Raw genomic sequence first — 26,000 nt, forward strand, 5'->3', positions numbered from 1 at the left:
AGTGGAAGCAGATTAGACCAATTCCACCCCTCTGGTCTGTGACAGGAGCTGTTAGAGGTGCAGCAGCTGATTGCTTTGCTTTTCTTCAATGGGAAAGCAAAGCACAGTTTGGTGTCTGAGCTCCTGTCCACTGCCACCCACAGGAGCCACCCTGAGGCTTTGCCTGATCTTTGCTAAAGCTGCATCTCCTTGTGCTCCACTCACCAGGAATCTTCTCTCCTCTAGCTCTGACATCCACAATTCTCCTCATCTTGACATCTAAATTCCATAAACATGTTGTTTACTCCCTCTTCTGGGCTATTAATGAAAAATATGAAGATCAAGCCAAACATGCTCACATACCTGTTAGTAAAAAGTCAGATTATGCCAAGAATTAGCAGGATGCAGCAGTGCAGAGGTTACTGATTTAGACAAATAATGTGTGGGGCTTTTTTTTCCTCGACAAATGAAGATTTTGGCTTTTTGGAATATTAATTAACACATGCAAATGCACTCTCCAGCCCTGACACAGACACAGACCTGGTCTAGTTCTGCCTGAAATCTATCCATTAGTCACTTCTTGCTCATAAAAGTAAAAGGTGCTTTAATGAACAAACATGATGCTTATTATTTGGATCAGCAACACTTGTGCCTCTGTGCCTGAGCAGCACTTAGACCAGGTAACATTTGGTTTACAACACAACAATAAAATCTGCCTTTATTGCAAATAAACAGAGTATTCACACCTTACAATATTGGTTTAGATGCAAGATTATATTCACTCTTAGAGGATCTAATATTAATATAAAAGGCACATGCACTTCATGTTTTCACACCTCTTTTATTTCCCAAGCAGAGTTAATATGTTTTTTAAATATTGCATTTACTTTGTTAAAACATGAAACTATTTCTGTACATTTGTTTGCAATCTGAGAACACACACCATCAAGTAATCATTTGTACAGTAACAACACGTATCAAAACAAAAAATCATCACAGCCCAGAATTTTCCACATCCACCCCCCCTTTGCTTTGATTTAAAAGCTGCTCTGGCAGGAGAAGCCTCACCATTATGGTAGTTGAAACAGGAAACAAACACTGCTCTCTTCTAATAATTGTCTCCAGCTGCTTTGATTGGTTGCAGTTAATATTAATAGTATAACCTTTAAAAATTGTGGGGAAAGGTAATACTTTATCTTCACTCCTCATATTAAGGCTCCAAAGCAAGCTTAATGAGAAACCATTAGAAAGTCATACTGCTAAATAGTATCTTAACTCCCAATTCAGCCTATATAATTATGGAGGGCTGCAAGTGACAGTGACTCCTGATCCATCAGCCTCACCTTTGCAGCAGGAGCTGCTCAGGGTGGGGGGCAGCACCGGTGGGGTCACACAGCTGGGACTTGTCCCCTTCCCACAGGAACAACGGGGTCTCCACACCTCTGGATGTGCATCCCTGGAATGGCAGCACAGCAGGGCCCAGGCTGGGATTTGGGGACTGCCAGGCCTTGCAGGCACACCTGGCTCTGAGCAAAGCATCTCCCTTCACCACAACGGCACAGACACTCCTCCAGCCAGCACTGAGCAAAAATCATTAGTACATACATTAGTAACTGACATCTTAAAGACTCTTAACATATAAAACATTATCATCTTTATGAAAATAGACCAATTTCAGCACAGGCTTGCCTTTTTGGGGAGGAATTCAGGTACACTTTTTATAGTTAAAAGGCAAGGGTTCTCCTGGACAGCTGCCGATGCTCTTGTGTAAAATGTCCTTAAAGCAAGACAAACTCCTCTGTACTAAATCTCTTTAGTCTTTTCTTTTCATCCTCGGAGTAAAGGTCATTTTCTTCATGGAGTGGACTGGAAGCAAAGTCATAGTCTCTAGAATGACCCTTGACAAAAGTAAACAGGGGATATTTCTCCTTGGATGAAGATTTCAGCATCTACAACGTAAAACACAAACCAGATTAAACATTAATTGGAAATTAAACACAGCAAGCACTGATATTCACCTGATGGTGACTGCCAAGTAAAAAATGCATTATTTTAATTATCCCATTAAACAATAACATTGCACAATTTAAACATTTCCTCCTCCTATTAGATATTTACTTCCTTTTCTCAGGTAGCTGCTAATTTTCCTGCCTATCCCTGTTTTTGAGCACACAGATCACCTGTATGTGCTGGCAGACTCAGTGCAACAAAGAGAAAGATAAAAGGATAAAAGACAGAAGATAAAATCCTCTACAAAATAGTTAATGGCCATCAGGGTCTCCTCAAGCCCAGGTGTGAATTCTGCAGCAACTGAGCATCCTGGGGAGGGATTTTTATTGTAGAATCAGCACGTGCAATCATCATTGTTTTTATTAGAAGCTCAAACACATTCACCAATGTAAATAAGACAGTCAGGAGCACGTGGCTCAAACCAGATTGGTGACAGTCACAGGGAACCAGGGGGCCCAAAATCTATGTTTATAAATAAAAAAACTGAGCGTGGAGAAAGGGGGTGTGGGGGATGATAAATACTGAAACAGATCAGCAAAACACCTTAAAGAGCAGATAAAACCCCACCAATACTGAAAGACATTTCAGCCTTTCAGGGTATTTTGTCCACCGATTTATTTTTTAATTTGTTTTACTTTTTCTTACCTGCTTGGGAAAAAAACAGCCCAGTGTTGCAGTGGCTGCAGAACTGCATCAAGCTAGAGATACACACTGTGCAGAACTAAAAATCACTGAGCACGATTTCAGGAGAACAATCAGTCTAAAACACTAAAAAAATCCCCAAATAGATCTTTAAACAGTAAGAACTATTTCAAAAAATGACAGTCAGGGGTTGAAACGTGTTTAAAAAATAAGAAAAAAAAAATCAATCCCAGTAAAATCCTGGGGTTCCACTGCCTTGTCTGTGTCCAGCTTTTCTGAAACTTCCATCTCCACAACGTTTCTTTCCATGCCATGAGGGAGGTGAGGAAACCCTGAACACAGGAACTGGGCAAGGAAATGCCAAAGTCCAGGGGAACCTGGTCAAGGTTTGTGGAATTCTCATCACACCACACCTCAACAGTGACCATCCAGAATTTGAAACTCTACACAACTTGCAGCTTTCCTCTGGACACCATTACAGTGATAGCTAAAGGAGTTTATTGATAAAGATCAGGATTTTCAGACTGTCCCTGTTGTCACTGCAATAAGAATTCTTGGTGCTGAACTGAATCCATGTTTAACCCTCCCTCAGCTCCAGTTCTTCTCTCATTTCTGCTACATTTGGGCCACAAACAGGCAAGTGCAGCTCTATAATAATGCCAAGGGATTATTTCTTTTCTGGCATGGGTTTGGATAGAGTTGCACCCATCACTCCACTTGAGCCTCAATTCTGATGCCCTCATTTATCTGTCTCTATAAGGCCCACAGTGTTTATCCTCAAGTAAATCTTCTCTCACCTCTCATTACCCAAAAAAGCAGGCAGAACCTGGATTTTCTAGTCCAGCCTCCACAGGGCACACTGGGAATACACTGAGCTTTACAGTTCAAGAGTTATCACACCACAATTGCAAACAAAGGGAAAAATAACGGAAGAGAAGGAAAACACAAAGGATGTGAAGGAAGGATTGCAAGATCAATTGATAAAATGTTTCTGACATTGTCCCTGTATCCAAACTTCCCTCTCTTTTCAAACTGACACTGCCTGAAATGTATTTATAGAAAATAATGTCACTAATGTTAAAGAGCTCCTGTCTAAAATACCAGGATAATAACCCCAACACTTGGATCAGTCAAGAGCATTGTCACAAACTGTGTTCAGGAAAAAACTGTACTTAATCCCAAACTTGAAAGAACAGAAATAGGGAAATAGGAAAAAAACCTTCTACTGGATCTGATTTTGTAATGTGACTTTTTTACCATGTTATGACATTCTATGTGATAGAACAGGAAAACATGGAAGAACAGAAACTTCATTATTTAAACTTTCCATGGATCTGCCACTTAGGAACTTCTACTTCTTTAAATCTATTTTACACCTCTCTGGGTAAGAAAGAAATAACGTCAGCATCAATCAGTATCTACTTATTATAATCAGCATTAAGTTTTAAAAAATGCTTTTTTGGCTGTAATACTAATACCACTTATCAGGACATTCCAAATGCTGGACAAACATTAATTAAATCCTTGTGCTGCTGTGGTAACTGCTATGGTTGGAATATTCCCACTGAGCCCATCTGCTGCTGCATCCTTTTCACAGAGCAGTTTTTGAACCCACCAAACACAGAGCAGCTCACACAACACATTGATGATGCTGCATTTCACACCCTCACATACTGGAATAACTAAGGAGAAAAAAAACCTTGATTGCACTTGGACCTAAATGAAGCCAGAGCAGTTTTTCCAGGGGAACGATGGGGTCACACAGATCTTGGAGCTCAAACCAGAGCCCACGGGAGAAATAATGGACAATTTGGGTTTGCTCCATCACTTCCCTTCCCCTCCAATCCCTGCCCGGGGCCGGGCTGCTCCCCAGCATGTCCCCAGCATGTCCCCAGCACGTCCCGGGCCGGGGCAGCCCGGCTGGCAGGGCTGCAGGGGACATTGCCACTTCACGAGTGCCACCTCGTGGGCCCGCCCGGCCAGCCCCATCCCGCAGCCAGCTCCGACACCGCCGGGCTCTGCTCGGCCCCAAAGCCACGGCGATTAACACGGCTCTGCATTCCTGAACACCGTACGAGCAGAGATAAACGCCAAACAAAGAATCAGGAGCGCTCAGAAGGGCCAGGCTGATTCCCTTCCCTTCCCCACTGCCCGCTCTGGCTGACGGATGGATTTGGGAACTCCAGCACTCACCTTGGTGATTTCTTCAGAAGCCTTCTCAAAGTCCTGCACAGTCCTACAGTAAAATCCTATTGTGCAGCTCGGATCCATTTTCTTGAATGACATCTTTTTGGGAGAAGGACAGTGGAATGACTGCAAGTTTCCCCATTAGAAAAAACAAAAAAACATGGTTACAGTCAAGAATGGCACAGATCCATGTTTTTAATTTTGTCCCCACCAACAGCTTTAAAACATCCAATTCCCTCCAGCACCTGAATTAAACTCCAGCACACACTCTGGAAGTAATTTTTGCCACCTCCCCAAATATTCAAGTGATTCCAGCCTTCCTCAGCCATGTAAAACCTCCTGCTGTACAGGCTGCATTCCCCAAACTTCCCCACACACCAGGTTAGTTTGGAATCTGTCAAAGCTCTGCTGCTCCCAGCAATACTTTATGAATATTCCCAAGGCAGAGAAGGTGAATGCTCTTCTGCAAATTGAATTTGTAACAGCTTTTGCACTATCTTACTGCTTTACTACCACTGCCCAGTGCCCCTTCCCTCCCCCAGCCTCTATAAAAGAGACATAATGGAATAAACCAACCTCATGCATTTTCCTTCAGTAAATGAAATGGGTTCAAAAACCCACAAAACACACAAAAGCAAAACCATATTACAATGATCTACAAGCAGGGAAAACCCAAACATGCCCTGCTTTACAAATGGGCTTTTCCTAACGTGAAATCTCTTTTCCTGACAGATGCTGCCCCACTACTGCTGTGCTGTAAGACAAAACAAACACAAAATCCCCTTCCCCATGCTCCTCACTCAGTTTATGAGAAAAAAAAAAAAAGTATGTCCCATCTACCCTGATTCTGTGGTTATTTATTACAGGAACTGCAGTTGTGGTGAAGCTCTTTGTCCAATAACTGCAATTATTTCCTCACTTGCCTCAAAGGGAGCCAGTCCCCTCTACTCTGCCTCTAACACAGAGGATGACCCATCATCCTCCCTCTATTAAATCCCTTTTTTTTGCCAATCACAAAAATCAACCCACAGAAGACAGCACTGGTTCCCAAAGCCGAGTGTAACCATCCCTGCAGCAGTTTTACACAATAAAATATATTGTTCTTTCCTGGTGATTACAAACCCGAGAGGTATTTCTGTAAAACCTCTGCTGAAAAATATCCACAAAGACGATTAGGGCTATTTCTGCTAGATTGATTTTAGTCACTGCTTCTTCTCCTCAGCGTTCCAATTTTATAAACAGCAATTGTATTTTTAATATTAATTCCTGAGTCATCAAATGCATTTAAAAAAAAAAAAAAAATCAAACCCTGCCTTCCACATCCCATCCCAGCAGCAGCCCTGTCCCTACAGTTGTGCAGGAGGTTTAATGCTGCACAAATCACTGCACAACAAAGAGAAGAGGGGAGGATTTTTTTTTTCTATTCCTCCAAACAAATGGATGCTGGAAGCCAATACAGAGTGGATTGATTTCCAACTTATTCTGGACAATTTGTCAATTTTGAAAATACTCCCTACAGATAAATCTAACAAGCAACTATCCACACTAAGAAAGCAATTTCTGTTTACTTTTGACATTTCTGGACAAAGATATAATACTATTAAATGCACCAAGCATTAAATTGCAATCTATTTTCCGTCTGCAGGAAAGCATTAGGATGTGATCAAGCCAAGCTGGCAGCTTGCATACCTTCCAAACACAGCTTAAAACCTTGGTATTATTTGGAAATTCAGATTAATGCCAGTCTGCAGCACAATTTTGAGGCTGAGTCATAGGAACAGAACCCAAAAGATTTGCTTTTGTACCTTGGCCACTGCACCACAGCAGGACCTTAAGGAATTCACTTCAGCTCTGCTGCTTTGTGCTCTTCTCACCTTTTGTCTGGTTTTTCCCAAATTGTGAAATCTTCAGAGGCAAAACACAGCTTTGAGGATAAAGGGGAAGGGTCTGGGTAATCATCCCAGGCAGAGCTGGCACTCACCAACTCTTCCTTCAAGTATCTCAAAGGGTCAAACCCAAAGGCACCTCTAAACACAACCAAACTCCCTGGCTGGGATATTTTCTGACCCATTTTGCTGCTGTGTTCTTTTGCTTCATTAAGAACCTTCTCATTTCCCAGAGAATCTCCCACTTCTATTTTATAGAAGATGCTAATTCAAGCATTTTGTTAAGCATAAATAACAAAAAATATGAAGTGTTTGCTTTAGGGACTTGACATCAGCTCTGTGTAGGTCCTTTGAGATGTTTTGATTTATATAGGAATAGTTTTCCTGAACACTATTTGATGGGATTTTGCTCCAGCTCTGCTCTGCAGCAGCTGCTGCTGTCCTGGCTGTGGATGTCCCCTCAGGCTGCTCCTCCTGAGCCAAGAGCTGCTGGAAGTTCACCTGAAGTTGGGCACAAGACCAAGGAGAGTTTGTGTGGGTGGCCCTGAGGATGTGACTGTGGGTGCTGAGGCCACTGAGCACCTCCTTGCAGCTGATGATGTTTTCCCAGGGTAGCTGTAAACTGAGTTCTCTAATCAGCTCCTTTAGCTCCATCTATTTCCAGGCTTCTACTATTGAATACCACAGGAATTCTCCCTGATGTTGACTGCAATTTGAATTAAAAAAATAAAAAAAAATGACCAAAAAGACAAACTCTCAACCCCAAATCCAAACAGGTTTAAGATCCACACGTATAATCCGTTTTCTTTGATGGAAAATTACTTAAATGAAGTGATCATCTATTTTGGAGATTTTATGATCATTAAAAAGAAAACAGATGAAGATTAATGAAGTAAAAATTAAACCTCCATATTGAGATTTAACCTCTGGTCATTTTTGTTGATTATAGGCCTATAAAGAAGAGCAGGACATTGATAAATAACATGTAACTGTAAAACCATAAAGCTGCAGCTAGCTAGAACAGCTCTAAATAATTAGTGTTTGATTCATATGGGAAGAAAACAGTGCCAGCTCTATATCCATAGTACCTCAAGAGGGAAATCCTTTATGCTGACATCTACAAAAGATTGGCAGTAATGAGGATCCATGTAAATCAAACTGTCATCTGCAAGGACAAAACAGAAGACAAGTAATTCAAAAAACACCTTATTATTACACTGCTTACAATCCAATTTCTATGCAGAACAGCTGGAAAAAAAGCCAGAGAGTAACTGCTTGCCAGGCTGATACTCATTGACTGAAGCATAGGTTTTTGCAGGACAGATTAACTTTTGCATAATCAAATATGCTTGTATAAGCAGAATTTTTATAAAGTGATGAAACTGTCATTTAATTTTTGGTGATAAAATTACTTTTACAAACACACAATTATATTCTGGAGTTTGCATATGAAAAATGTATCTCCCTGCTTCATCCTGACAGCAAGAATATATTGCTTGTCATTTAGGCATCAACTAACACCACTTAAAGCAGGAGAGAGTAAATACCTAAATAAGAACTGCCAGGCAGGAACAGCAAATGCTCCTCAAGTTTGGTGAAACAGATAAATTATGCCTTGTTTATGCAACAAGGGAAATTAAATGTACATTTTACAGAATCCAATTACTCCGTGGGGTAAATGACAAATGGCTGGAGTTGGGGAGATGTGATGAATTAATAAGGTGCTCATTTTACTATTTTAATCACGCTATTTCCCACTGCTTCAATATTAACTTCCTAAATCTGAGAGAAAAAAAAATATTGAGGAGGCATAACACATTCAAACACTAACCTTGGAATCCAGCAAAGTAATAGGACTGCTTGGGTTTGCCACCAATAATGCCAACACAGTATTCCAGGCTTAAAATGCCCTAAAACAAGAACAGGGAATCATTAAGATTAATCAAAGGATTAAACAGAATTAAAATATTTGCTCTTTGTTATTTTAGGCAAATGGTTTTGTTGTTTTTTTTTTTTTAAATACTGACTCCATGACTTCCTGGGGCTTGACCAAAGTGAAACCACACCAGCAGATATTCCAGAGCAAGTCCTCCCTTCCCGTGAGATACCCACACACGTTTTTGGGGAGGAGACAAAATATCATGTCACACATTGAGCACCAGTTCCTTAGTCCAAATATCCCAAAGTGTTGAGATTTACAGCTTTCACACACATTTATATTCTGTGCCCCTGGGGACTCTCTTCTTTTTGCACTCAAATGGACAAGCATGGCCAGAGCAGCAACTTTTACATCCTGGGGAGAAATGCCAGCTGAAGTTCAGAGTAATTACAAGGTCCAGCTCCAAAAACAGCTGCCCCACATCCAGGGAGGAGAGAGAAACACAACAGACAGGCCCCAAAAATCTCCCTGGAGGCTGCCTGGGAGGGCAGAGGAACCAGAACCATCTGAAGGCAGAACTTTTGGGAAGAGGATACTACTAGGTGTAGGCAGGGAACTTTTCTTTCAACAAAAAGATTGATATTGTCAGATTAATACCAAGGCTTCTCAAGACAAAATCTTCCCTGCTTAGACAAGGATAAAGTCACTTAAAAACCTCCCCTGAGATGCTACAGAGTCAAATCCAGCATGGTTTATACAGGTGAAGGAAGTGATGTTCATTTAAAATACGAATGAGAAGGTTTCCTTAGAAAACTTATTTAAAATATAAATGAGAAGGTCTCCTTAGCAAATGCTCTGAGCATCACAGAACATTCAGGCAGAACAGAGGCAAAGGCTCCAAGAGCCAAGGAGGGCAGAACAGAGAGGGAGCAAAGCTGCTCAGAGTAATGGATAACTGTTTAATCTATGGCAAGCTTCTTGTAAAAGTGAATTATAAAAAATTTATCAATTTTCACCCATAAATATAAAATCCTTTGTAGAAATTACCTCTTGTGCTACATTCTAAAATCTGCATTTTTAACTTAAAGCCAGACTCCAAGAAATGTGGTCACTTCTTGTGAACAGTCAAGGCAGACACTGGAGTGACTGATTCAGGCAATTGAGAGCTCTCTTATCACAGCCTCCATCAGGCTGCAAGGGGCAGGAGCAGCCTTGCCAAGGGAGCAGCAATCACTCACTGGAGCCAGCTGAAAACTAAAACTTTCCCAAACCAACTGGCTGAAAACACGAGGAAAATCATCAGGGAAGAACAACAATTTAATTTCATAACTTAAAAGTCTTTACCAGTCCATCTTCCCATGCCAGTAAAAACCAAAATGTTTTCCTGAAATGTTACAGTGAAGAGACAGCCACAAAATAGATCATGGTACAGACTCAGCTTTTATCCTACTACACTGGGGTGATTAAAAATGAATCAAAAATTTAAAGACAGATAAAGAGGAGCATGGAAAATGAAATAAAAGCAGCAGGGCTAAAGAGGAGCATGGAAAATGAAATAAAAGCAGCAGGGCTAAGAGAACAAGCCCTTCCCTAAGAGGAGCAAAGGGCAGGATTACAGCACATCCTCAGGTGTCTGCAGAACCTCTGCTGAAAAAAACACAGCACACACCTTCCCCCCTCTGCCTTCTCCTTGAGTTTTCCTTTCTTTCCACCTCATTTTTATTGTGGTAACTGCTTGCTACTCCTGCATCACCATCCTCAGAAACATTCATCGAGACAGTGAAAAAACAATAAAAGTAGGGAATAAAAATATCAAATAATTCAATGGGAACAAAATGACAAAAGAAAATGGGAAGGACAGACAGGCAGTAACTTTAAACCAGTGGAATCACGTTCTTATTTAAGAAAATAAGAAACAGAGTGAAGAATGGAGTGTATTTATACTTTAAAATGCTGCCTGATCCTTAGTTACATATGCTATTAGAGTCCTGCTAGATTAAATTACCATTTGTAATTTGAGGCACTGCATTAATGTCTTTTCAGGTGGCTGCTGGAGGAGCAGGACAGTTATCATTGCTTTACCAAGGGACATCATGTGCTCTGCAATTATGTCTGATCTTGTAATAGGGAAATTTCAAATCTGTAAAGTCAAACTTTACAACCTTCAACTGTAAAATCCCCACCACACGTTTAATGGGGAGAATTACCCTCGTGAAGTCGCTTTTCATATCCCCTTGTGCTACTCTTTGAAAAATGATTGAACTCTCATTTCATACCTTTACAAACTCCAAGTAGTCTGTGTTTGTTCTCTCTCCACCGAGTCTCACAGGAACCAATATAATTACAGCTTTTGTGCCTGCTTTCCCAGAATCCAGAAAAGAGCACTGTCTGTCAATAACATCAGAGCTGTAGACTGAGACACACAGAAATATTACAATTTCAAACAGAAACTCCAGCTTTTAGAGACACACCTCTAACGTGGCACAAACTGAGACTGCAGCCTTCCCAAACCTTGCTGTCCCCCTAAAACACAACCCAGGTGACTCAGAGCCACTGCTCATCCCCAGAAATGTTCTGTGGAATGGGAGTTGCTGCTGCTGAGCTGCAGTGCCAAGGAAATGCAGAAGGGGTAGGTTAGGAGAAAGCCAATAAATATTTATTGCTGCATATAAACTTCTAAAAGGAATAATTAAAACTTGAAAGCTTCCAACTAACAGAAACATCTACATGTGAAAGGAGAAGAGGTAATAATTGATCTGCTGATTTGGAATTCCACTATAAAATACCAAACAAGCAATGAACAATCTGCACATGTCAAGAGCCCCTTTGTCTACATAACCTCAATTTTGTGGATCCACTTCATAGGGATTTTTTTTTTCCTTTAAAGCTCTATTGTTCAGTGCTAACTGAAAAGCATAAAAAGCATCTAAAATGTTTGCAAAAATCTACAAAATCATAGTTACCTGTACAATCCTGAGCAACATAGACTGTTACTCCTTGCAACTCAGGGTCTCTTGCTTCTTCAACAGCTTTTCTAAGTACAAACAAAAAACTATTTAACTTACCATGCATTAAAAAAAAAAAAAAACTAACAACAAACAAACAAATTATTTTGGTTTTTTAGAAATTTTTAGAATTGTTTGTGATAGGAATTTTTTGTTTGTTTGGGTTTTTAGAGGAGTTACTTTATTTAATTCAAGACACCTTCTCTTCCTCATAAATACAGGTAGGGGGGGTTGAATTTTTTTATTTGTTTTTAAACACTGGATATCCAGCCTGTATCTTCCATAGATATCCTGGCACCATATTTTTCCCAAGTCAAGATGACAATGTCTGGCTATTTAGAAATAACAATGAAATCCTCAAAAAAAGGCCCCAAATCCCACAGTAACTTACAATGAAATTAATGTTCACTACTTTATTTCTTTCTAACTATTTCCTGTCATTTATATTGATGATAAAGGTTAAGTCTGCTGACAAAAATACTATTTTCAACTCATTAGATCTCTTTATTTGACCTCAGTTCATATAACAAGCCTCAAATTAGCACCTGGAATAAAAAGTTTCACTAAAACTTTCAAAAATATAATTACAATACTAGATTCTTCTCAAAAGACTAAGAGTAACAGACCTAAAAACTAAAAAGAAAATATATGTTGATAGTCAGAACCATGGTCATCAATCAGGGACAACATTTGTAAAGAAAGGGAACTGTTCAAAATAGAGGATTTACCTTGGAGTTCAAACACACACCTGCATTAAATGGTCACTATCCCTTTATTCCCCACTATATTTTGAGGAATGGTTTAATGCAGTCATTCCCAAGTTATGAGGGAGCTGCACACTGTCAGTGCTGCTGCAAGAGAGAAAGATCCAGGAAAGGAAACCTCTGCAGGGCTAGAAATCACCTCTGGCTGGGCTTGTGGTGAGTGAAACTCTGCACCAACCCCCCCTGCTCCCATTAGGGAGACAAATAATTTAATAGGTAATTTATTAAAGCAAGCAAAAAATTCTGACTGCTTCTACCATGAGGAAAAAAGTAGAATAAAACACATTAAAAATGTTAAACTCCCACATCCCTGTCTGCCTCTGCATGGATGCACACCTGATTATTCCAGTATAGGTGCCACTTCAGATTAACATAACATTTACTCTAAATAACAAATTCTTCTATTTATATATATATATATATATAAATACATAAATGCATGAACTTCACCTTCTGCTGCTTAAATGATTTATTAGTGATTCAGTTTATAGGTAAAGTGGAATCCACTAAAAGAATAAACATATAAACCTACAAAAAAATTCCCCAAAACATTCAAAGAATTGGGTATCAAGGCTCACAGGATGGAGAAATTTGACTTTCGACTTTTTTTTTTAACCAAGCTGAATGTCACAGACCCTTTACTTTTACTGGGATATAATTATAATATTAATAGTCCCATACATTTACAGTTTCACAAGAATTTGATATGTGCAAAGAAATGCTGAAAACATCAATTTTAGCTCTGACATTTCATTACACTATCAGTACATTACAGCCCCCAGGTTACAGTATAAAAAAAAAAAAAAAATCTCTAATGTTATGCATGTTCCAAGGTTGAAAGAGTGGTTAGTTTTTAGAACATTTCATTAAATGCAGTTCCACTTAAAAGGGTTTGGGAGAGATACTTGGGATTCTACAAGAAAACAGGAATGTTGTGTTTTTTCCTGAAATAAGATTGACAAAAGCTCAGCATTCAGCTCCTGCACCTGCTGCTATTTCCCTTCCTGCCTGTGAGAAAAGCTCTGGAATTGCTGCTGATATGGGTGCTTTACAAAGCCAATAATGAACAGTTTGCTGCTCAATTAGGCTGAAGTAATCTCAGGACACTCAGAAATGTGACACACAAATTCCCTGTGATGTGACAAAGGAAAGGAGCAGAGAACTGAAGGTGTTTTACCTCAAAATGTGAGCGACCACGGCGGGCCCGTACCAATCCCCCGCCATCTTCCCGGACTTCTTCCCGTACTCTATGAGCTGGTGCAGCCCAAAGGCTGCCAGGGGGGAGTCCCCAAACCAGGAGATGATTTTCCTGTGATAAATTTCATTCCTCATCTCGCTGCCATCCCAGTCCCTGCTCGTGGGGCCGCGCTGGGGCCGGGGCAGGACCTTGGGGTCCCTCTCGGCCGTGAGTGATGCCTCGAGGGAGGCCGTGAGTCTCCTCACGGTGCTGCTGGTCCAGGACTCCGAGTCACAGCTGTCCATGTCCAGAGCTTCTGGCCACACCCAGGCTGCAGCAGGAAAAGGGAAAATCCACCTTAACCCATATTAACATTAATATTGATTTTATGGCACAGTAAGCAAAGCGTTTCCCTTTGTCCCCCGCGCTCCTTAAAGCAATAATGAATATTTTACACGTCACTGTTAACAGGTGAACAAAGAATCCAAAAAGCTTTAACCCATGTCAAATAAGAAGTTTCAAAAGCTCTTAATTCTTCTTATTTTTCAGTTATTAAAAAAAAAAACAGGCAGAGCTAAGGAATTATTGATGTAAAAGCAAACATTTCTTCCTGGCAAAATGGCAAAGGAGATCAGCAGAAAAACAGGCAGGGTCTTTTGATTCACTAAATTAATGAATTCTTTTAGATTAGAAGGCAAACTTGTTTAAACACAGTATTCTCAGTCTGCTTTTCCAGCTGAAGGTTTCCCTACACATGATGCATCCCACACAGCATTCCTCCCACATGATGGGGTTCAGCAGGCCCAGGGAAGATGCCTGGAATTCTCCCTCAATTCCAACAAGTACTCCCAACACAGACCCAGCTCAGTGTAACATCCTTGCAGTTCTGGGCTCTCACATTCCAGCCAGTGTCTCAAGCACAGGCATTTCAAAGTAAAACTTCATATTTAAAATCAAAACTCATTCACAACAACATTCAGCAATATCTGGAACATTCCACATGGCAGTGGAAGTGTAAATATCTCAGCTAGAAACTTCAGGCAAGTTTTGCTTCCTAACAGAAACAGCACCATTAAACAGAATGAAAACATCTCTGGGAAAAGAGTAAACAGCCATGAAAAACTTCCTGTAAACACCTAAATATGTTTCCAAAGCTGCCCAGATCTCATAAAAAGCTTTTCAAAAGATAATTCACCAGCTGTCAGAAGACCAAGTGAGGAGCAAAGTAGCCCAGAAAGACCATCCCTACTCCATCTTTCCATGGATTTGGATTGCCACAGAAACAAGAGCACTCTGGAATCACCCCATCACCTTCCAAATTAGGATGCAAGGGGGACATGCAAGGAATTCTTTGGAACCAATGATTTTAAAGATAGAAACCTGAGGCTTTTTTGTTTGAGGTTACTTCCAAATGAGCCATTACACACTCCTGCTCACAGGGAGTCTTCTGGGCAGGTCTTGAAATTCTTTTAAATGTATGTATAAGAAAAGTGATATTTAAGGGATTTGTGTTCTCAGCAGAAGTATTTACACACTTTTTGATACGTGCAGTCAGTTGAAAGAGATAATGAATGTTTTCTAGTTAAATATCTCCAGCCAAAGGCACATTCCCTGAGCCACTCCCACAGTTCAGCCCTGATGCTGCTGGGATGGAGACTCTGTGGTGCAGCTGGGACCTTGTTCTCAGCTTACATCAGAGCTGCACAGCAAGGGCAAAGTGGGATCAAAGCAGGCTTTCAGAAGGATCTTCTGCTCAAGTGTTCCTGAGATCCCACAAATGGCTGAGGAAACAATGCACTGTGTTCTCTCCACCCCCCCGGGTGGCTTCAGGCCTTGGGCCTTTCTGAAGCAAGCAATCCATGATTGTTATGGAAGGAACTGGGAATGGGATGGAAAGAGAAAGTGTTTAACTCTGACAACCTAAAATACTCTCTCTGCAGGACATGGCTCAGCCTGGAAGAATGAAGAGGACATGGACACTCAGCCCATGACAGCAGAAAGTGTCCCACAGCTCCTAAAGCTTCAGCTGGCTGTGACTGAGGGAGGACTTGGAGACACACAGTGGTAAGGAAAAAAGGGAAGTTCCTCTCCAAGTGCATGGGGGGGAAGGGAAGGAATGACACAGTGAACATTTCCACACAGAGAATGATGTATTGAAGTTAGATTAGAATCATTCTAGGAACTCAATATATTAACACCAGAAGAAATTCAATAATGGACAACTTTAGAACTGCTAAAAGAACATCACTTCTACCATAGCCCACAGCTATGGGCTGGGGAATTCACTTCTACATCTGGAGTTTAAGAAACAATCAGATTTCCAGAGAACTGGGCATGTGCATGGGTGAGAATACACAGGGAGGGGAATCACACTTTTGTGATGTTTTAACTCACACTTGGATATTGGGGACTCCACAGAAGTTTGCTTTGGTACACTTTGGTTCTCAGAAATGAAAGGGAAGGACAACTCAGTCTCTGGTGCAATGGGACAATTCCAACAGGAATGAGGAGCCCACAACCTAAACCAGCTGGCCCTTCAGATTTGGGATAAAAAAAGGCCAATTTTGGTCTCTACAGAATGGCTGTGCTCATGCAAACAGAGATCTCCTCTCCTAACTCACCTCTCCCAAGGAAATGAAGCATCAGACCCTGAGCCAGCAGCATCTGCCCCGTTCTGAGTGTGCAGCCCCAGCCACAGTCTGTGGTTAAAGCAGAGCCCTTGATCTGAGGGAATTCCTCTCTGTAGGTCAGCCAGATTCTAGAAATGAAATCTCTGCGGAACTCCTCGACGTTCCCCGAAATCTCGGTGTTGATTTTATCAAAATTGGACCCATCTGTAGAGAGCTCCCCAGATTCTGGAAGGCAAAGCAGAGTTTAATTTGTTATGGCACTTCTGTTATTAGAAAGCAAGTAACAAATACCAAATTTAGTAGAAAAAACAATTTAGAAAAATTCAAAATTGCCTCAAATACAACAAAGGAAAATTGGAAGGCAAACGTAACAGAAACATGCCAGATTAAAAAAAGGAAAAAAAAAAAAAAAAAGAAAAAAATCAAAAGAACAATGCAGACACCACTGTGCCAGTGGAACCACTGACCTGCTTAATTCACCCAGCTGTGAATGGTCAAATAAAGAGACTTTAAAAACTGCACACTGGAAAGTGATAACAAAGGTGTTGGTGTAGTGATCCTGATCAGGTATTGTCACTATTTCCATCAGGAGTTTATAGAAAGAAAATCTCCAGTTTATGGTAAATAAAGTGCAACAATTATAACACAATTTTTTATAGAAAGGACAAGGTTTTGGTGTAAAATCTGAATAAAGCAGGTTAGGATGGGTTGCATTAGAGGTGAACATTGAAATGAGTATTTTCTAAGCTTTTCATATTTACATTTTGGATTTGGTGATTGTTAATGCCAGTCTTTCTAGAAGATTAAAAATATCTTACTCCTGCTGAGGAGGACTGGAATGAGTGAAGTGCTCTGTACTCACCCTCAGTTTTGAAGTGGTAACATTTTCCCAGCAGAAAAACTGGAGAGTTCCTACTGAAGTAAGTTTTTGTTTTCAACACCCAACCTAGAACAGATGCAAAACAAATCCAAATTTGTGTCTGAACTTTCCAAAAGGAAATGCTAAGAGCATCTGGTTAAGCTAAAAGCAACCCTTGAAAGGGGAATTTTAAAAAAGCATTGAAACTGGGTTTTGGTCTCCTAAAAAATCTCATATAAGGTGAAATGGCTACTATTCTCTTTCAACCATGTGATAGCCTTTAAGAAAGCAGAGTAAAAAAGTATCTTTTCATCTTGTCAGACATCTCCAAAACTCGGTTTTTATTAATAAAGGTTATCAGAAATCTGGTGGTAAATCTGAGCAACCTCAATCCTAAAGAGAAAACAGGAAAATCAAGGACAGATTAGTAAAGGGCACACTTGAAAATCTGGTTGCTCATAAATGAATTACTGATGTTGAGCTGGGGAAAAAATGTTACTCAAGGGTAGATTCTTCAGTGGAGCTTGTATCTCACACACCATCCTAGTTTTTTTTCCATAAAAATTAATTTATAAACAACAACAACAAAAAACTTTGTGCAGATGATTCCATATTATCCCTGTTTAAAAGCCTATGCAAATCTAGAGTAATTTACAGAATATATTTACTGTTTCCAAAAGAAGTCATTTGAAATGAGATTATGCAAGATTTATTTGAAAAAAATGAAAAGCTAAGGAAGTTTATTAGTGGTGCTCATTTATGACATCAAAGAAAAAATTGTTTCAAGGGCCATATTGCATTTTTAGTATTAATTAGTTATGATTCCATTCATGTCAACAAGAAACACTCCATTCCTTTTAATGAGGACAGATCTCACCACACTCTGCTCCACTTACTGTATTTCATGTTGTGCCATGCAGACATAAACTTTGATTTGATCTTTTCTACTTCATCTGTCCCTGTGGCCTCCATATTCAAATTCTAGAGAAAAAGCCATCGCTGTCTTGTGAGGCTTTCAGTTCTGCTGCTGCAAAAACCAAAATATAAACACTCAGCATCCCCTACTTAAGCCCAACATGGCCAGAAACAGCAATAAACTCACAGTACCCTCTACCACCAGGCACTGAGAAGCAATCATGTGTCCCATGAATAAGTAATAAAATAATTTAATTCCAAATATACACCAATAAAAGCACTACACAAAGCTAAATAAAAGATAATGTTCTCCAGCAGCCTTGTACCACGACCTGCTCCAGAGCACAAAACCTGTGCTGGCACACCAGAACACTCATTTGATCAGCAGTGAGGTGGAGATGCTGTGATGCAGCTCACTAAACAGAAAAGATCCTGAAAAGATGTTTTCTCTTCTGCTGAAGAGAAAACAAAAAGCACTTTTTGTGTTAAAATTCACCACGGTGCAGGTTAATTTTGTTAAAAACTCCTGATAAATATTCCAAGGAAATGCGTCTTTACTCGCTCTTTCTGTGCTGCAAGGTAAGACAGATTTCACCTTAAAAGCAAGCTGAACTGGTAATAAATAATTAATAGATAATTGGTAATGCCTTTATCCCAGTTTCTGAGAAATCTGGGAAAATGGGACAGAACCCACTCCACAGTCCAGTTGCCCCATTTGTAACAGGAAGTTTGCTATTAATTAACAGAACTTTCTCCACTTGTATTCTGCCAGTGGATCACCTTGAAATACTCGACACAGAAAGTTTTCCTGATGCTATTTGGTGGCCCAAACCCTTGCACAGACAGCTAAAAAATTAAGAGCTCCTGCTTCAACAGCAGCTCTTGTGAGATATAAAAAGTGGGACATCACTGCAACCTTCACAGAGTTTTTATCTGAGTTCTGATAGCACCAGGTGATGACGTGAGCAACACTGAACTTCCTCATTTAATTAATAAACTCGGGCCAGGAGAAAAACTCCTTGCTTTAAAAGGAGTATCTAGAACTGTATTTACCTTTCCATGTGCTCTTCTCCACAGAACAGGGATCAAAAGCAGGACAAAGACTAAACTGTGTCACTTCTCTCCCCTGGGAACGTATTTTAAATAAACCCAATCACTGACAATGTAATTAAGCAGAGGGTGAAGAAGTCAGGGTGACAGCATCATCTGAGCCTGAGGGTACTCACACAGATCCACTTTTTGGGGATCTGCAATCTGCTGCCCAACCACCCCCAGCACATTTTCCCACTATTCCCTTGTGTTATTTCATAAAAATCTGCTTTTTGACAGAATAAGAAGCAATGCCAACTCACAAATATGAGGGAAAGCTGACATTTTTCTAGTGAAAATAACAAGTGTCTACATCCCCGCTATGATTAACCTTGTGTTAAGCTGGGGAAGGAAGAAAAGGAGAATTTCAAGCTGAGTTTTAACTTCCTGCCTTTTTCCCCCCTCTTTTTTCTTTAGGAAAAAAGGGAAAGCCTGATTGTATCACAGCTCTAGACAGCAAAGCTGCTAAGATGAACTTCTTCAGGAGATGAGTTTGGTCCTGTCTTCCCTCACTTGATCCATCAGCAACAACCATTTATACAGACACCACTGATTGCCTTAAAATCCAATTCCTATAAAAGCTTCCTCTGGCTAAAATAAGAAATGAAACAAACTCTACAGTTCTGAAAGGGCCTGAAGACAAAATTATGTAAATGAGAAAGAAGCTCATTTTCTTTTAGAAGACAATGGTCACCACAGCACATTTATCTTTCCTCCTGGTACATTTCTTCTCTGCCATTATGTTAAAGATGCAAACAGGGCTTCCAAGAATGCTAACACAAACCAGGTAGAATTTTTTCACGGGGAAAACACAGGTTCTTCCCATCAAAACGAGAAATAATCAGTAAGAATTCCACTGAAATTAATGGAACAGCATCAGGAGAATGTCCAAGGGAATACAGATTGAAACCCATGGGGCTTTAATATCAAACTATCAAAACCCAACTTAATGTTTTTATGCCGAAGTTGCCTCAGATATGAAGTTCTTGATGCTCATCACGAGGATGCTGATCCCGCAGGGAGCAGCAGGACAGGGCTGGAATGGAAACCCCAACATCCCCCCAGGGATCCACAGGGACGGAAAAACATCCAAAAACCCCCCCAAAAACAGCATCGGTTCTCATAAACAGCACAAAAGCAACGCAAGCTGAGACCGCAGCGGGAAGGATGAATGAAGCCTCAACGGGATAATTATAAGATCTATTATCTCTTATTATCTAACACTTCTTTGGTTTTCATTTGTACCTTGAAGGAGCCCGGAGCGGCAGCGGCGACACTCAGCGAAAGCCACACGGAACAACGACGGCGAGCAGCGGCCGGAGGTCATTTTTGAGGAGCTGCAAACACACACGAGGACAGTTAGAAACGACACTTTGGAGACGGCTCGGAAAGAAAACCAGATTATTCCTAAGTCCTGCAGCAAGGACGGAACGCTTCGCCCAGGCAGGACTCGCAGCCAGGCAGGAACCCACACGCACCGCGGGAAGGGGCTCGGCGGCTCCCGACCCCACAGGACACGGCCGAGGCCGAGCCGCGGCCGCGGAGAGCCCGTCCCGCCGCCGCCGCCCGCCGCTCACCCCTCACGGAGCCGCCTCCGCCATGCCCGGGGCCGCCGGGCAGCGCGCGGCCTCCCGGCGCTGCTCCGGCCGCAGCGCAGAGGCGCGCGAACTACAACTCCCGGCGGGCGCCGCGGCGGGGGCGCGGCGAGGCGAGCTGCGGTGGGCGCGCGAGGCACGCCGGGAAGTGTAGTCCGGCAGGAGCGCGGCTGGGAGGCGGGAGGGAGGAAGCGGATGGAGGAAGAGGAGAGAAGGAGGGAGGAGGAGGATGGAGAGAGGGAGGCGGAGGGGCCGGGCCTCGGCTGGAAGAGAAATCCGGGAAGAGCAGCGGGAGCAGAAATCCCGTTCCCTTCACGGGCTCTGCGGTTGCCCTTTAACGGCGTTTCGTTCTTTGCTTGGGTTTTGCTATTTTTTTGGAAGGGCTTTTTTTAAAAAAAATTTTTTTTTGTGGTTTTCTTTGAGGTGTTTTTTGTGCGTGTGGTTTTCTGTATGGTTTCTTTATTTTGGTTTAGGTGGGGTTTTTTGTTGTTGGTTTGTTGTTTGTTTTTTTTGGTGGTTTTTTTTATCTCATTTGTTTCTGGTTTTGTTTTTTAATTCCGTGTCTTTCGATTCCTCCACAGCAAAATGCCTCCCCTATCTCCAAACTCCCTGAAGGATTTAAATTCCCGGCCTAAATACCCAGCTGAGTGTGCTCCGATTCAATTCTCTCCTTTATTTCCTCCCTAAAACTCCCATCAAAACCACTGCATCTCCTCTCACACTCCTGAGGGCTTTTTTAGGGTTTTTAAAAAGGGTTTTGTAAAGTAGGTTCTTCATTAATCTGTTTGTTTTAAGCTGCTTAAAAATACTCATTGGCTGGATTGGGAGCCGAGGGCTTTAAAAGAAAAAAAAAAAAAGTGCAGGATTTGTGGAGGATTGAGTTGAATTTCTCAGCTGTCTGCAACTGGTATTAGTGCTCCACATCCTAAGAAGGGAGATATTCAGATATTCCTGCTTTCCCTGGCACTCACCAGCCCAATTTTGGGTTCATGAAGCAAAGTCATGTGTGGTTTTTTTTTTTCCATTTTGTGATTTTACTGCCTTCTGCTGGTCAGAGCTGATCAAGCTGAGCTTAATTTTTTTTAATCAGCACATGATCTGAAATTTAGCTGCAGTGCAAATGTCAACAATAGATGCTTTGTGTATTTCTTGGTAGTAGTTTTTTTTTTTTCTGCAGCCTCATGGATATATTTCACCTAGGAGGGTTGATCAGTAAAGAGGATTGTAGGTTTTAATGTGCAGACTACATCTTGTTCCAAAAGTCTGCTGTTGGCTTGAAGTGGGGATGTAGCAGATCACCTTTCTAATCCTGCCCTGCCTTCCAGCTCCCTGCTTGCCCTTTGCTCCCAAGATAAAGAAAAAAAAAGATTTAAAAATAAAAACCCTGTTGCTGTTTGCATAAACCCATGCTGTTTGCATAAACCGTGGCCCCACGACAGTGCAGAAAGAAAGAAGCCTGCTGCCTCCAGAATTTCATGATCTGTTTTAGGAATTATAGTTGTTTAAAGTTTTATCTTTGCTTTTATTCCCTGAGACAGAGATGGATGTGCTTGTCTGTCTGTGTAGGGGCTGGAAGGTGGAGAGCTGAGGAGCTGACAGGCCTTGGATCTGCCTAAATGTTGTACAAAGAATTATCCACTGATCAAAAGAAATGGCTGTTCCCCTTCCTGCACCTTCCTGCTCTCAAATTTAATAACCATGCCCTGAATTGATAGGCCACACAAAGTGCCACCTGGATATACACTGTAAATCCATGGCAGGCACGTTATGAAAGGGGAGATACTTATTTTCTGCTTTTTTTTTCTACAGAAAACAAAGCTTTGATTGCTAAAGAATCACTCAGGCAACCATAAATAATTGTCTGTAAAACAGTTTTCTTCACATCCACCAATTCCTATTTCTGTAGGAAAAAATTGCAGAGGGAGTGGGAGAGAACTGAGTTCAACAAACTTATAACAAATGTCACAGAGTTCACACTTCCACCATTTTAAAGGCATAAAACCCATCTCTGAGCTCCATCTGAATGTTGTAAGGAGATTTTTAAAAGGTGTTCCTGGAAAATATAATTTTTCTCTGCTTTTTAATAGGTAAACAAGGTGGGTAACACCAAGTGGCAATGGCAAGATTAAAAATTGGAGGAGATACTCTGATTTATGGAGATACGCAACATTTATCCTCCAAACGCTGCAGAATGGTAACAGAGCACCAGGCAGTGGGGAATGAAGCTTCTGCTCCTGATCCTGCCACTGTTCCATCATCAGTAATCTGCAATATATTTAGAAAAGCTCATTAAACATTTGGCCAAATGTGCTTTCCCAAACATTGTTGTCTGAAGAGAGCAGACCTTGGGTCAAGGAGCTGGAAAGAAGGGAATTTTTCCTTGTTTGTTTTTAGTTTCATTTCCTAGGGAAGTAAGCCATCTGTGATCTGTTTCCCTCTGGAAAGTCTTGAAACTGCTCTGCCATTCAAGATTGCAGAGCCTCAGAGATGTTAAATAACTCCAGTTTTTGTGGGAGTAGCTGCACAGGGAAAAGGAGACTCTGGAACTGGAAAAGGGGAAAACATGGGAATTCAGACTGTGGGAATCTGTGCATTCTTTCAAGCAGCAGTGAGGCTAAAGGGGGCAGCAGGAGCTGGATTGCTCTGATCTCGTTGTCTCCCCCAAATTAGCCACCAAACTTCTGCTTGTACCACTCAGTCCCTCCAAATCCAGATTTCCTATCTCTATCCCAGAATTAGGGTAAGGAAGAGGAGGCTTCAGTAGGATACTTGGACAAGTCTGTGCCCAGGCTACCCTTAATGTAAGTTCCTAGTTATGCAAGAGGAAATAAAACACATTAATGCCATTTATAGAGTGTTGAACTGGGAAAGGTTGAGAGCTGTGCTCAGGGTAGAAACATCAACTACAAAAATGATAAACATGAGCAGGAATTAATGGAAGCTCAGGCAGGAAGACTTTGAGTCCTTCTCTGGGGAGATTTAATTTCCTGAACCCACTTTTTGAAGTGAAGAAATCTTAAAATAAATGTGCCAGGAGACAGTAAAGCAGAAGTGAAGCTGCCATCAAATACCACCATGTGAAGAAGGCTCTGGAAAGGCTGGTACAGTTCTGTGGGTCTGTAAAGGAAATAACAGGGATGTGAGGGATGTAGTGAAGGAATTTGGAGAGTCCTCACTCCTTAAATCTCCTGGTTTCTCATTAATCCTGCAGAATTTGGGTTCTGGGCAGAACAGCAGCACATTGTCCCCTGCCAGAGCTGTCCAGAGGAGATGATGTTGGTGCAGTTTATGTGACACACGTGCAGCTCTCTGTATTTAAACATTTGCGGGGAGAGGCAGAGATTTGGCCGAGTGCTCCTCGTTCCCGGAGCTGCCAGGAGGTGGCTCTCTGCATTTGCAGTCCCTGTTTGCTGCTTTGTTTATGGAATTACGCCGGACACGTTTTCCCTGGAAAATGTTTTCCCTGCGTTTACCCTGAGGAAGTTTACGTCAGAAGAAGAAGGAAGCCCTGGGCTCAGTAAATAATCTGCTAACAGGCGAGGCAAGGATCAGTTCATTTTTGTCCAAATGTTTTCTGGCTCTGATCCAAAGGGATTTTTCCTGTGCAGGACCTAATCTTACAAGATTATTTCTATCAGGCTCAAGGAGTTATATCTGTGTTGGTAGGATGCACTTATCAAATTTGATTCTATCCCAGTAAAAGTCATACTTAATTATGAAAAAATCATTTTAGTCACGTTTTAAAGGATGCAGGTGGTTCATGGACAGGTACCCTGTGAATTAATTAAAATGCTTCTTCATTCTCCCCCTTTGAGTGTGAGAGTGGAAGAGGAAATCCCGTGTCCAGGCCATGGACTCGTTTTTGGAGGCAGTGATGTTTCCCAAATGCTGATATGTTCTTCTGCTGGAATCCAGTGTGGAAAAAGCCAGGTTCCTTCTTTGCTTCCTAAAACACGGTGAAGAATTACAGTGTGTTAAAGAAGAGTAACTATTCAGTATCCTCACAATGCTGGTAAAGTTCTAGGTTTTAAATTGGTTACTAGGAATATGTAGCCTCTATTCAAGCACTAATTTAAATTAACTTGGTCTATCTGAAGGTGTTAATTGCATGTACACAGTCCCCCCACTCTTGATTTATCTTCACCCTCACTCTGAGATACCAGACACCCTTGAGGACAGCACATGGGCAGAAAACCTGTGCAAAATAAACAGTGTAACACTCCAAGTACATCATGAATCACATACAATTTCCCCCTCTTTTAAAGAAAATGGTTCCATCTTCTGCTGCAGGAAAACTTGCCACACAACAGTTGTTTCTGAATCAGAGGGATCTGATAGTTCCTAAATAATTTTTTTTCAGACTGCAAATCCATGTAACAGATTTCTCTGGTGGTGATTCTCCTCTTTGCAAAGCTTGAGTTTGTTTCTTCAGACCAAGCATTTCCTTCAGTTAATTCACTTCTAGGATGACAAAACAAGAGGCAGAAAGATTGTGACTGTGCCTGTAAGAGGCAACACTCACCTTAGTACCCTAAATAATACCCTGACACAACCACATCAACCCCCCCCCCCCCCCCCATGTTGTTACCATCAATTTTTGTATTTGGCATTATTTGATTTATAATGGTCAATGACTGCAATTTTTCCCCCCTCTTATTTCTTCACTTTTTCCTTGACTTCTCTTGGTTAATACTGCATGCACTGCAAAATTTAGGGTCAACCTATAGAAGCTCTTGGGTTTTTTTGCAAGGTCACCTGCACATTTCTACCAATATTAGTGTTTTCTTACTATTTGAACTCACAGACTTTGTAGACTTTTGCTGGTCACTATCTGAAAAGTAATGAGAAATCTGTATTTTTCTGAAATGCACTGGGTGTTGACTATTAATTGAGGGATTTTGCTCATATTTAACCCAGCTCTATGGAGAAAACTTATTTCTCTGCAAAGCCATGCCCTCCTGTATTTGATAGAGGTCCATTTTATATCCAGATGGGATGGCTGGAGCTCCTCTGGCCCAGCTCTCAGCTACAGGAAAAGTCAAGGAAAAGCAAAGGTGACATCAAAACTCAGCAGGCAGTACCCAGAACCTAACCAAAGTCTTTTTTCCGTGGTAATGACTGTCAGGAGGGGAAAATGAAACCTAAAATCCCAAAGGTCTCCAGTGGACCTTGGATACTCCATGCTGTGGGTCAGGGCTGCTGGGGCTGGGCTGCTCTTTGCACCCTCTGGCAGCAGGAAGTGTTTCCCTTTCAGAACTGCAGGATTCCCAGGCTTGGTCTCAGAGTTTGGGTTAGGTAAAGATATTTTGCCTCCCTGCATTCCAGACTGGTGCCATTTTGGGAAGAAAAAAAAGGGGGAAGAGGAAACATTGCTGGTGGTCCC

General features: G+C 41.3%; 1 protein-coding gene across 2 annotated transcripts; it reads right to left on the reverse strand.

Moving 5' to 3' along the window:
* Positions 1-800: 800 nt before the first annotated feature.
* On the reverse strand, positions 801-20,701 carry ATG4C (autophagy related 4C cysteine peptidase). 2 transcript variants are annotated; one of them, XM_014870519.2, is made up of 12 exons: positions 20,600-20,701; positions 20,268-20,359; positions 17,915-18,045; positions 17,022-17,105; positions 16,151-16,384; positions 13,530-13,860; positions 11,547-11,617; positions 10,860-10,996; positions 8,536-8,614; positions 7,793-7,869; positions 4,825-4,944; positions 801-1,928 (listed from the first exon to the last, which is right to left on the reverse strand). In XM_014870519.2, the coding sequence occupies exons 3-12, from the start codon at positions 17,988-17,990 to the stop codon at positions 1,758-1,760; spliced, it is 1,380 nt and encodes a 459-aa protein (XP_014726005.1). In that variant the 5' UTR covers positions 17,991-18,045; positions 20,268-20,359; positions 20,600-20,701; the 3' UTR covers positions 801-1,757. The 2 variants fall into 2 exon arrangements, with proteins under 2 accessions (XP_014726005.1, XP_088025754.1); XM_088169628.1 differs by having other exon boundaries at positions 20,501-20,675.
* Between the last annotated feature and the right edge of the window lie 5,299 nt (positions 20,702-26,000).

The sequence above is a fragment of the Sturnus vulgaris genome, chromosome 9 (genome assembly GCF_052056855.1).
Source record: "Sturnus vulgaris isolate bStuVul1 chromosome 9, bStuVul1.hap1, whole genome shotgun sequence".
Lineage (NCBI taxonomy): Eukaryota > Metazoa > Chordata > Aves > Passeriformes > Sturnidae > Sturnus > Sturnus vulgaris.